The sequence below is a fragment of the Anser brachyrhynchus genome, assembly GCF_964034855.1.
Source record: "Anser brachyrhynchus genome assembly, chromosome: 1".
NCBI lineage: Eukaryota > Metazoa > Chordata > Aves > Anseriformes > Anatidae > Anser > Anser brachyrhynchus.
The window spans coordinates 43,600,818-43,612,131 of record NC_137694.1 but is presented as its reverse complement, the minus strand read 5'-3'; the positions used below and the strand labels follow the sequence as shown (position 1 = coordinate 43,612,131).

General features: G+C 55.5%; 1 protein-coding gene across 4 annotated transcripts in view; it reads right to left on the bottom strand.

Annotated features, from left to right (window-relative positions):
• Positions 1-31: 31 nt before the first annotated feature.
• LOC308176095 (coiled-coil domain-containing protein 134-like) overlaps positions 32-11,314 on the bottom strand; it is a gene marked incomplete at its 5' end in the record, with an annotated part of 40,187 nt that continues 28,904 nt past the window's right edge. The window contains 11 exons of one of the 4 annotated variants that reach the window (XM_080551333.1): positions 32-697; positions 1,018-1,089; positions 1,293-1,474; positions 1,958-2,042; positions 2,248-2,369; positions 2,662-2,779; positions 6,288-6,419; positions 7,276-7,382; positions 9,399-9,480; positions 10,203-10,408; positions 10,619-10,700. In XM_080551333.1, the coding sequence (XP_080407459.1) occupies positions 572-697; positions 1,018-1,089; positions 1,293-1,474; positions 1,958-2,042; positions 2,248-2,369; positions 2,662-2,779; positions 6,288-6,419; positions 7,276-7,382; positions 9,399-9,480; positions 10,203-10,408; positions 10,619-10,700 (1,314 nt within the window). In that variant the 3' untranslated portion in view covers positions 32-571. Of the gene's footprint in view, positions 698-1,017; positions 1,090-1,292; positions 1,475-1,957; positions 2,043-2,247; positions 2,370-2,661; positions 2,780-3,853; positions 4,013-4,413; positions 5,940-6,287; positions 6,420-7,275; positions 7,383-9,398; positions 9,481-10,202; positions 10,409-10,618; positions 10,701-11,314 lie in introns of those variants that run through there. The other 3 variants (XM_080551332.1, XM_080551331.1, XM_080551330.1) reach the window with 3 other exon arrangements.

Genomic DNA, 11,314 nt, shown 5'->3' with positions numbered 1-11,314 from the left:
CACGGAAACAGCACCAGGAGACGGGCTGGTCTTCGTTAAAAAAAAAATTAACAACAGAAAGTGGGGTTTATTCGGGAGACACGAGGCACGCCCCGCTCCGGCGCGCGTCCCCGCCGCCGGCTCTGCACGAAGAACCGAAGGACGTTTCCCCTTCCCTGAAGGCAGCGTGGCACGGCCCCCACCCCAGCACCATCCCGGCGATGGTCCCGCTGCCGCTGTGGGTCCCCGAGGGAGTTTCGGGGGGGAGCCGCGCGCCCCGCTGTCCCCGCCAGGCACCAGCTGGGCTGGGAGCCGGCCTTCCCACCGTGGGGCCGCAGCTGGAACGCCGGCCGTACGGGAAAGCGGCCCCCGGGGCACGGGGTCGGGCAGAGGTAGCGAGCGGGCAGAGGCCAGGTATAACCGGGGCAAACAAAACACAAAAACCACCCCAAAACTCACAAGCAGCAGCACGGCGGGCTCCCCGGCCCACCCGCGGGCGGAGGCGGCACGGCCCCACGGGTGGGAGCAGCCCTGTGGGCACAGGGCCCGGCCCCCGCCCCGAAGCCGGCCCCGTGGAGGTGCAGCCCGGTGCTTACAGCTCCGACTGCGAGCGCGAGATGCGCGGGCCCTTGCGGATCTCCTTGCGCTTCTCCTCCTTCTTCCTCCGCTTCTCCTCCTCGCGCAGCGCCTTCTGGAAGGTGTCGGCGCTGGGGAAGAACTGGGGAGGGGCAGCATGGTCAGCCGGGGGGCTGCTAACGAACCCACGGCTCCTACACCGGGCTAATTTGGCTCCAGGGAGGTGTCAGGATGACATGACACGGATGCAGAAAGTGTTTTGCCTGCCCGGTAAAGGAAGGGATGCGGACAGGCTATGGCATTGCAAAAGACACTAAAAACTCATCGTTTTGTTGGAGAGTGGAGTTGGAGCTCGGCATCCCCTGCCGCATCCCCCCGCAGAGCACGACCCACCAAAATCCCACCAGAGTCACCGCTGACCGTGGGGGGCCGAGGGGGACCCACGCGGATCGGCTGCCTTACCTCGGAGTGGTCGGCTTTGAAGGGATTGCGGTAATCGGGGGACTTCTCGCTGATGCCCAGCTCCTGAGCCATCTGCGGAGCAAAGCAGAGACCACTGCCACCAGCTCCTGCCCTCCCCCGTCCCCCAGCCCAAGACGTGAGACCCGCTCAGATGCGGGGTGCACTCAGCAGCCCCCCAGCAGCTCCTCTTTCTGCCCCCCACCCTCCCTTTCTCCCCGCAGCCCCCTGGACAGCAGGGGGTGGCCGCAGTGGCGGTGGGGGGCTCGGGGCCGTACCAGCCCCAGGAGCTGGGAGTGGGGCCCCCGCTCGAAGACGCCCGTCAGGTTGCAGAAGCCGATGCCCCAGCGGATGAGGTTGTTCCAGTTGGAGTTGCGGTCGAAGTAGTGGTGCACGATCTTGGGGAAGCGCAGGACGACGTCCCCGAAGAAGGCCGTGTTCTCCACCACGTGGGAGTAGGCTGGGGACGAGAGGCACCGGCCCCGTTGGCAGCCCGTCCCGCACACCAACGCACCCCAAAACCCCAGGCCTTGTCCCAGGCACTGCCAGCAGATGCCAGCCATGAGATGCTGAGGATGGAGATGGGGTAAGGGAGAGGTGACGCGGGCTGTGAAATCCTACATCCACGTGGTGTCACCCAGGAAAGGGGATCGAGAGCAAGAGCTGTATGGGGGGCTTTGCGGGATGACCCACCCCCATGGCCCTCCCGGGCAGGACAGGGTCCTGAGCGTGTCTGTGGCGAGATGGGGAGGTTGGGGTTGAAGGGGTGGCACCCCCAGTGCAAACGGGTCAGGGAGACAGCAGTAGGGTCCCCCACAGAAAGAGGGGGGAACAGGGGATGCCTGGTGTCTGCGCAGGGGGATTTATCCCTACCCGGCACCGATCCCACAAGAAAAGGGAGGTGCACCAGAGCAGTGGGGGCTGAGGAGCCGGGAGGACCTACCGTCCTTCAGCTTCTCGTCCTGAGGGAAAGGCCCGTCCGGGGGCACGTCCGCAGCTATGAGCACTGCCCGCGAGTCCTCCAGCACCTGCAAGAGCCCTCGGTCACTGCCCCATCCCTCTGCCCTCCCTGCCCCGCTGTCCTCCCTGCAGCCCTTGAGCCCCCAGGGGGTGCCCCACCGTGCCCTCCTTTCTGCTCCCCGCTCGACTATTTGGCCCCTGCTGTCACCTCATTCCCTGCCCGCCCTCCCCAGCGCCACCACGGCCCAAACGCGTCCCCTGCCCCACGCTCACTTTGAAGAGTCCCTTGAGCATGATGTCGATGATTTTGTACTGCTGGTTCACGTCGTTGAGCTCGATCAGGTTCTTCAGGGCGTTCATCTGGTCCTTGCGCTTCACCTCGAACAGCTTCTTATCTGCAGCGCAGTCAAGGGCCCCACGCTGCCAGCGCCACAGCACGCTCCCGCTCCCCCGGGCACACAGTGCCAGCCTGGCCCCTCCACATCTCCCCCTAAGAGACCGAGCCGGGCCCTCGGAGCTCGTTTTCATCTCATTAGCAGTAATCACAGCCTGAAGACCCTTCCCTCCTCTCCCCTCCATCCCCACGTTCCCCTTTGTGCCGTCTCTGAGCCTCCTCGCGCGTGCGAGCGCTCTCCAGCCCCGCCAGATACGAGCATGATGGAGGCGAGGGCCTGAGGAGAAGGATACAGATTTCCAAGCCGGAGTCCACCCTCTGCTTCTCCACGTCTGCCAGGCCGCCCCGGGGCAGCACCAGCACCAGCAGAAAGGGGCAGAACACGAGGAGATCCATGTCGGACACCGCAGCCTGGAACCAAACAGACAAACCCAACGGTGAGCGAGGAGACGTGCGGGGCAGGAGTCCCGCGAGGCTCCCTGCGAGCCCCAGGGCCGCCAGCCCGTGTCCCTTCAACACCCCCAGGGCCGGGGGCTGCGCCGCCTCCCTGGCAGCCTGGTGGGGTGCCAGAAGCAGCTCGGTGCTTTCTGCCACAGCTGAGCCCGCTCAGCCTGCTCACCACACACACGTGCTCCAGCCCGACCATGCCACCGAACTGAAATCGGCTGAATCCTCCCCAATTTGGGTAACCTTAACACCGGCTGGGGCCCTGCCATGAGGTCGTGAGGAGACCCAAACAACTTTTACTTGCTCTCCGCCCTCGCCAAGCCTCACCTGCTGGCCCACACGCCAGCTTAACCTCCACCCAAACCCTCTCACAGCTCTCCTGCCTACTTCACCCCCGTTTTAACAGCAGGATCTCAGCTCCGGGCCGCCCTGCCTAGGCGCAGGGACGCGATAGCCCCGCGCAGACGTTCCTCCCCGCTCCGAGAGCTCTCCTCGCGTCTTCGCACCCCCTGAGGGACGAGACGGGGCGCACACACCGCGGAGCTGCTGCTCCGCTCCCCCCGTGAGCCCAGCCGTGCCAAAGCGAGCGCTGCCCGGCCAGCCGGCTGGAAGCCCACCGGGCTGCCTCCCGGCCCCCTAACTTAGACGTGTTTCTCCAAAGCCAGGTGCCGGTTAGCGGCTCCCGTTAAGGCGTCGTTAACGACTTGATAAATTCTCCCGCGGGAGCCGCAGCGGCTCCGGGCGCCCCGGGGAGGTCTCCGCGCGGCGGCAGGGCTCGAGGCCCCCGGGGGGCAGCCGGGACAGCCGGCCCCGGGGCGCCGGGGCTGCTGCTGCAGCGGGGCGGTGCCACGCGAGGCGAGGCGGCGGCCCGGCCCGGCACGGCTGCTCCGCGAGGAGGAAGGCACCCGGTACCGGGAGCCCGGAGCAGGCCGGGCCGTGCCGAAGCCCCGCCGGCGAGCGGGGCCCTCCGGTGAGCCCCAACCCGGCCCTCCCGGAGCCGCAGCCGCCGCCACGCGGTCCCGGCCCCTCGCCCCTCACCTGCGGGCCGGTGCCGGTGCCGGTCTCGCCGCCCGCCCGCTCACGCCCGCCGCGCTGCCATGCCCGCTGCCGCCGCTTCCCCGCCCCGCCGTGTCACTTCCTGAGCTCCCGCCCCGCCCCGGGCACCCCGGGCTCCCGGCGTCGCCCCTCCGGGACCCCGCTACCCTTCCCCCGGGGCCCGGTTCGCGCACGGCGGGGCCGGCGGAGGGCGGCGGCCCGCGGGGGCTCGGCCCCGGCCCCGGAGGACGGGAGGGGAGGCAGCGGGACCCGCTTCGCTCCGGGGCGAGCGGCGCTGCTGCCGCCCTCGGCGTCCCCCCCGGAGCCCCCCGCCGCCCAGCACCGCTCCCCCAGCGTGTGCCGCCCGCGTCCGAAGTTGTTTTCGCCAGGCAGGTCTGCGTCTGCGAAGCGCAGGGCACCAGCTAGGCATCATCCCGCACAGAAATCGAAGAGAGGCCCCCTTTCAGAAACCGGGCTTTATGAACAATTTCCAACTTTTTTTTTTTTTTTTTTCTTCAAAGTGAGCTGGAAATGACTTCCTTCGTCCATCTTCTTCTCTACAACCCGCTGGAAACACGTGTGGTCTCCTGTTCCATTCTTCCCCCGTCGCCCCATTGCGCGTACTCTTCTCGTTTCAGTCTCCAATGTGTGCGAGGGACACTGCCACCCCTCCCAGACATCTGTCGTTGACGGCATGAGTGGAAACCGAAGGGAAAGCCCGGCTGAAACTCCAGTACCACACCGCAGTTCCCACATTTGACACACTGACCGGAGGTATTCATTACTCAACCACCCCCCTCCCAAACCACGGAAATCCCACCGACACATGAGAAACATTCATGTGGGTGAGCCCAAAGAAAGTTCTTTCCTGATAAAACTGACATCAAAGCTTGCTGTTGACCTAAGCATTTTCTTTTCCGTGTTCACGACCATCCCATTGAGGTAGCCACCACTGCAGCGCTATGAGCATAACCAGACCACTTGGGCAATGTAACAACATCCACCTTCCCTCACTGCCATACAGACCAGCAAGACAGCAGAGAGGAACTTCACGGGTCTGGCACAGTCTTCACCAGGAGAACCCGAGCTCTGGGACAACCCTGTGCTTCCCACCACAGAGCAGTGGCGTGACGTGGGGGTTACGCATGAAGACAAGCCGTTTCTCAGCAGTAACAGTCGCCTCGCCCTCCATACGCCCTGCCCATGGCTGATGACAGTGTCATCCCACCGATACGGTGGAGGAAGTCCCCCACCCTGTAGGAAACCATTGCTAGGGCCAGCTCCATGTCTACTACCTGTCTGAGGCAATGCAGCGTGATGAAAATATGAAGGCAAAAGCGGACATTTTCAGAAATAAACAAACACTGAATTTGACACATACATCAGGCTCCCTGTTTGTCCAAAAGTAACCTGGGAGTGACCCCTCCCTCCTGTCCACAGAGAAAAGGAGTCAGTTCTCAGCAGGGGACTCTGCTGCTACGGCCAAGCAGAAAGCAACGGGGTAACTCCACTGGGCAGCTTCTGAACACTTGCTGTACTTTGAAAGTGCATGAGTTATCTTTGGGTTGCCATGACTCTACAGGCAAATTGGTGCTAGTTTGCACACAGAGGTTAAATGGCTGCTCATCCTCCAGGGAAATCAACACAGGAATTGCTGCTGCTTTGAAGTCACGGTTGCCCCATCCTACTCCCCTTTCATTGTATCATCTCTACCTTACAGATGAACGCAATCCCTGTACAGAGACCTGTCTTTCATCCCAAATGACTCCTTGTTTCCCAAATGTCTTCTCAATTTTGAGGATGATGAGGTATTTCATCACAAAATTAGCCAACTGTAGCAGCCACCACCAGTTTTTGCACTCTTGTTTGCCTTTGGCTGAAAAATGGTCAGGAACAGCAGATTAAGTGCCCTTTCTACCTCTATTACATCTACCACCCTCACATCTCTTGTCAAAGGCTTCTGCCCAGCAAAAGGATACACGATGTCCTGATGTTTTGCACAGGTGCTCCTCTGTCCCGAAAGGTGCCCCAGCAAGGTCTGAATGGTCCCTGCCTCCGCTGCCTCCATCTGACAATGACTGCTCTGAATCTGTGCAGTCAGAAGAAGGAATGATTTCCAGACCAACAGCAAACTATTGTCCTTGTTCTTTCATCGCTCCCTCCCTCCCAACAGAGCAATGAGACCTTCAAACTTCAAACTTTGATCAAGTGGCCCACGACAACACAGATGACACAGTTTAGGCAGCTGCTGGCATCGCTCACTTCCCCACTTCACTACTCATCCCTCAAGGCAGCAGGCCAAGCTAGCAGCTGCAGGATTCCTCATCATCTTACTATCACCTCCTCAAAGGAAGCTTATGGCTCCCCATCAAAGGCTGAAGCAATCCCTTAGGGAACTCCCTTCTCATATTTTCCTAAGCAGTCATTGCTTTCTTACCTGACGAAGGAAGAGGTGAAGTGCCCGAGACGTGGCCTCCGGCAGCTCTGGTAAGTTGGCTTTTGCTGCCTCCCGAAGAATCAGGCTAATTTCTTTTTGAGAAATAACATTGCTGCTCTGGTACCTCACAAACTTGAACAAAGGAAACGAGAGAGGCATTAGAGAGCATCCCATACACTCCAACAATGACGCATCACCTGGAAATCACCTCTTCCATGCAAAGGGATGTTGCGGCACCCTAACCACAGGCCTGAGTTTTATACCACTTCTAACAGAACCAGCGCAAATATCCATGTTGGTGGTGCTCTAGCTAGACTTAGTTTAGGTCAAGAAGAAATTGAAATAATCCAGGTAACCTTTCAAAGGTGAAATAAGAATAACAAAGATTCAGAGACCTGTCATGTATTCGGGGGTGGAAGGTTCACATTAATAACCCCTTCCTCTCATCTACTGCCATGAGGACTTTATCCTCAGTATTTCTGCTGGGTAGGATAACACTCCCTCTCTTGCTCACAGGCCCCACATACAGCAGGGTCACAGAATGGTAATTCCCTGGCTTGAAAATTCAGGTCTGTAAGGCCAAAGACTGGAAGAGAAGCTGTGAAGAGACTGGAAGAGAAGCTGTGATGCCAAGCAGAACTTTGCTCTCCAACAAGTCACAGCATGCTCCCAGACTGGCAACAGCAGTTGCATGTTCTCTGTAGGCTTCCCCTCTCCTCCCCAGGGGCTCTAGGTGATCTAAATCAATGCTACAAAAACACCAAAAGAACAGGATGCGCTCAGTTAGAGCAGTCAGTTTCTGCACAGCGTGGAAGGGAAGTTCGCTTGAAAGTACAATTCTTATAGGACACAAATATAGTGACGGACAAAACCACAGTAGTATCTGAGATCGCATACGTGCAGGAGGTAAGTTCCAGTAAACAACCCAGATGCACTGTACCAACATACGAGAACAAAACAGAGCACAGCCCACCCCTCCCCTGCTCACCAAAGTCACGAGTCTGAGAATTTCTGGCTGCAGAACGGATTTCTGGCCCCCATTGAGCAGTGTCAAGAGCAGGAATCGGTGCCAGGGCTGTGAAGCAACGTGTAGTGCTGGGAGAGAAGGAGAAGCCAAAGACTGCTTCAAAATCTGCCAAGCGACAGGCTGGGCCTGCAAAAGGAGTCTTCCAGTTCTGAACCCATGTTTTCTCTTCTAGACCCCAAGCTGTGAAACACCAAGGGGGCATTTTGCTCTGTTCTTACTTGCTTTTAAATCCGTCACTCTTTGGGCAAGAGTTTAGTCATGAGGACAAAAGCTTAATAGTTTTTTTAAACAGAAAATAGATTTTGTCCAACGTTGTGCTTGTGCAGGAAGAGAAACCTTCTCCTGGGGTGCATGTCATAAAATACCAAGGGGATATCTTTAGCCCAAGGTTTTAAAAATATACCCTCTGGTTTCAATATGAGGACAAGCTTCCTGACCACAGGTTTTATTTAGCTGCAGAATACTCTTTGGGGAATGAAGAAAGCCCTATAACATAAGCTGCACAAACTGAGCCTGGATCTGCATCAGAGAGCGTACTACAGGGACCAGCCAGGCTGATGGCAGCAGTGCAAACAATCAGCAGAGAAAATGTTCTTAATTAAAAGCGTGTAAGATAAGCAGAAGTAAGGCTCAAGGTCACTGGTGTGACAGGGTGAAATCTCTCACTAAAGTTAAGTTGTATTACCTTGTATTTACAGCTGTTTGAGAGGGCAGGATGGACAACTACAACAGGTCAGCAGATAACAATTCGTTACAGCTTGGCCACCAGGTTTGAACCCTTTCAGAAAGGTCCCTTTTCCACTGGCAGCTGCATAACCTCCCTGTTGCCACTACAACAATCTTTTCTGTGGTAAAGCAACACCAAAAAATCATGTAAAGTGTTTGGGAAGGGGGGGATATCTTTTAGCTGGAGGAAATAAGAATGCACCAGTGCTGTGCACTGAGTGTGCTCTGCACATCTGCAAGAATCTCTGGACCAAGAGAGGGTTTTAGTAAGCCTCAAACGAGGAAACTTCTACAGGCAGAGTCCAGGCCACAGCCTTTGCAATGTTCTCGCTCCTTTCAGCCAATCATACTAAAAACCCTCATTCCACTTGGGAGACTCTTGTTAGCACAGTTGGGAACTTCTGCACCACTGCAAGAATTTAGACAGCCAAAGTGAAGGGTTCAGCTGTTACTGAAACATTTTGCTACCATAATCCCAGATCAGTGGAAGGTCCCCATAACATGCCTTTTAACCGACTCCCTTCAGCTACTGGCCGTCATTCATCCGCAGTATTACATTTTTATTCAACAGCTTCCTCTCTCCCAACAATGTCCCTTTTGTCTGGTGTTCATTCACTCCGTTCCCTTCTCTCTCAGTGTTTACGTGACTGATTTGAACAGGTCAGGGTACAGAAAACTAATTTTCTGTTTTAAGATCAGAGACAACATCTCCGCTTTGTAGGCTGACAATGAGCAGAAGGGTCTACACTTCCCCTGACTGTACGATGCTGTCACATTATGTTACACAGCTAGCATGGTATACATTCAGTCTGACGCGGACTCCTGAAAGCAAGGTCTGCATTTGCCCCTGGAAATCTAGAATTTCCAGCTTCCATTTCCTGAGGCTGTTTACTACCCTCTTCTCCCTTCCTATCCCTAAGGGCCAAACTGTGGCCAACGTCTCTGTGTGGAAGACAAATCATATTCATATCTTTCCTCCCTCCCTTCCTACCCCCCCTATCTTTATGGCCCAAAGGTTTGCTAAATTGGGCTGGAAGTGAAAGACTATTCCTATATTACTTCATTCCCTAAATCTTTCTTTTACCACGTTAGGGTGTGGGGTGGTTGTGACCTTTTTTTCTTCTGGAAAACATCTTGGTGCTCAGAGACAAAGTGAAGGCTCACTCCTAAAGGGGAACAAGGCACCGTGATTTCATCCCACAAAGCACATAAGATTACCTTTGAGCATACAAATACTTTTTCTTATTGGGCATAAGCTCATTAAACATCTGCTCCAGGGCATTATTGGATGGAGATCAAAGAGCCCAAAATCACTGCAGGAGGGAAACCCAGGAGAAGGAAGGGCAGGAAGACTTTACCAACATCCTGGTTCTTCACACACAGGTATTCCAGTAAGGTTTCCAGGCAGGCAACCACAGCTTGAGAAAGCAGCAAGTCTTTCTGGAATCCCAAGGATGGGGGGGGAAGGAACAACAAAGAAGAAAATACAGTCAACAGCTATTGCAAAAGGAAAATTCATGAAGTGGCAGGCTCTGAAGAACATGCAGCACAGGAAAATAACAGCTTTCATCTCCTTCACAGGATGCAATGCGCTGCAAATTAGCTGTCATGTCAAGGAGCCAGACAAAGGCACAAGTACTTATTCAGAGATGAAAAAAATTAAGTAACAGTCTCCAAAGAATAAAGGCAGGAGCGCAACATTGCTCAAGGGTGTTAAATGTAAACCGATGTACTGTCCCCTGGAGCCCAACATCACTTGTGTGAGCAAACGTAAACTCAGGTACTTTACCCCCAAAGCACCTCGTCAGCTCTGTACGAAAGGGGCTGGGCTTTGATACATTTTTCCCACCTCACAGTCCCAATGACTGTGGGGTCCCTGCAGAGCAGGAGATAGGTAACAGAGACTGTCATCAGCACATAGAATTTAAGCTGTCTAGTTCACCAGCAGGAAGCACCACATAGCTTGATTTACCTTCTTTCGCACTGCACCATGCTGCACAAACTGCAGCAAGAGCATTTTCCCTCCTCCTCGTTACAGGTCTGTACGGGGTGGAAAATGCAGGCAGAAGCGAAGAAAAGGCAGACCCATTTCCTTCCGCAACAGGGTGATTTCTCTTCAGGTTAGTTTATGGGTGTTGTCCCAAAGCCGGTGTTTTATATACCTGCAAGTAGACATGCACCAAAAGGTTCTGCAGGCTGACGAGAAGTGAGCAGACCTGCTGCATGGCAAGGGGGTGCAAGGCAGCATCCTCCAGCGATGATGGCTGTGGTTGTGTAGCGCCATGGGCTGTGTTCTGGATGACAATCACCAGCAGGGAGGAGGAGAAGTTCTGTCGCAGGACAGCTCTCAGGAACTGCATGATGCTCACTAGACAGGGAGCCGCTCATTAGTATCGGTGTTTTTCTCTCCCCTGCCCTGCGTGTTGGTGCCTGTGCAAACAAAATGCACTCCCAAAGCTTTCAGATTACCACCAGCACCTGCACTGCCCCATCCCATAGTCACCAGTTCTCCCTTGCTGCCTGTAACATGGTATTAGCAACTGCTTCCACTCAAATCCCCACAGAAGGCACAAAATACCTAACAGCAGGATTGGCTTCTTCTTCCTGAAAATGACTGCATTCAGGACTTCTGTTAGGTCTAGAGTGAGTGTCTGGTGAACCTAGAGGAGAATGAAATACAAGAAAAAATGGTTTGACCAGGTAAAAATCTTCCTTTCGTATTTTCAGTCCTTAGACATTACCCCATGATAACCATTGAAAAAAAGGGAACAGCAACAGGGTTTCAGAAGTCTGATCCAGAAAGGAAAGTCACATCACTGTGACATCCAAACTGCCTTTCTGAAGAGAGGAACGTTCAATGGGAACGTTAGGAGTACCTCCTGGAACAGGGTGGCACCGGTTACTTGTCTAAGTACTGGCAAGCCAAAGGCTCAGTAGCCTTCCGCCCATGACCCGTGTTTATCCAATGGCTTCTGCTAAAGCCACCAGCAGGAACACCAACAGTTACGGCACAAGGCTGGGAGGGCCAGTCAAGCCCTCATTGTTAACACCCACCTGAGCTGAATGTGAGTGATTCACGTTTTCTGGAGCCACTGTTGCCCTCTGTAAAACTGCAAGCTCAGGAACACAGCCTGGCATCACCCCACATTCACAATCACAAAGGCCAAAGGCTCCCTGCTAGGGCCTCCAGGATGCTTTGTGCAGCTTTAGCAATACTGAGCAGCAGAAAACAGCAGAAGTGACTCTTCCTCCTATCCTCTCTCCTTCCCTTCAG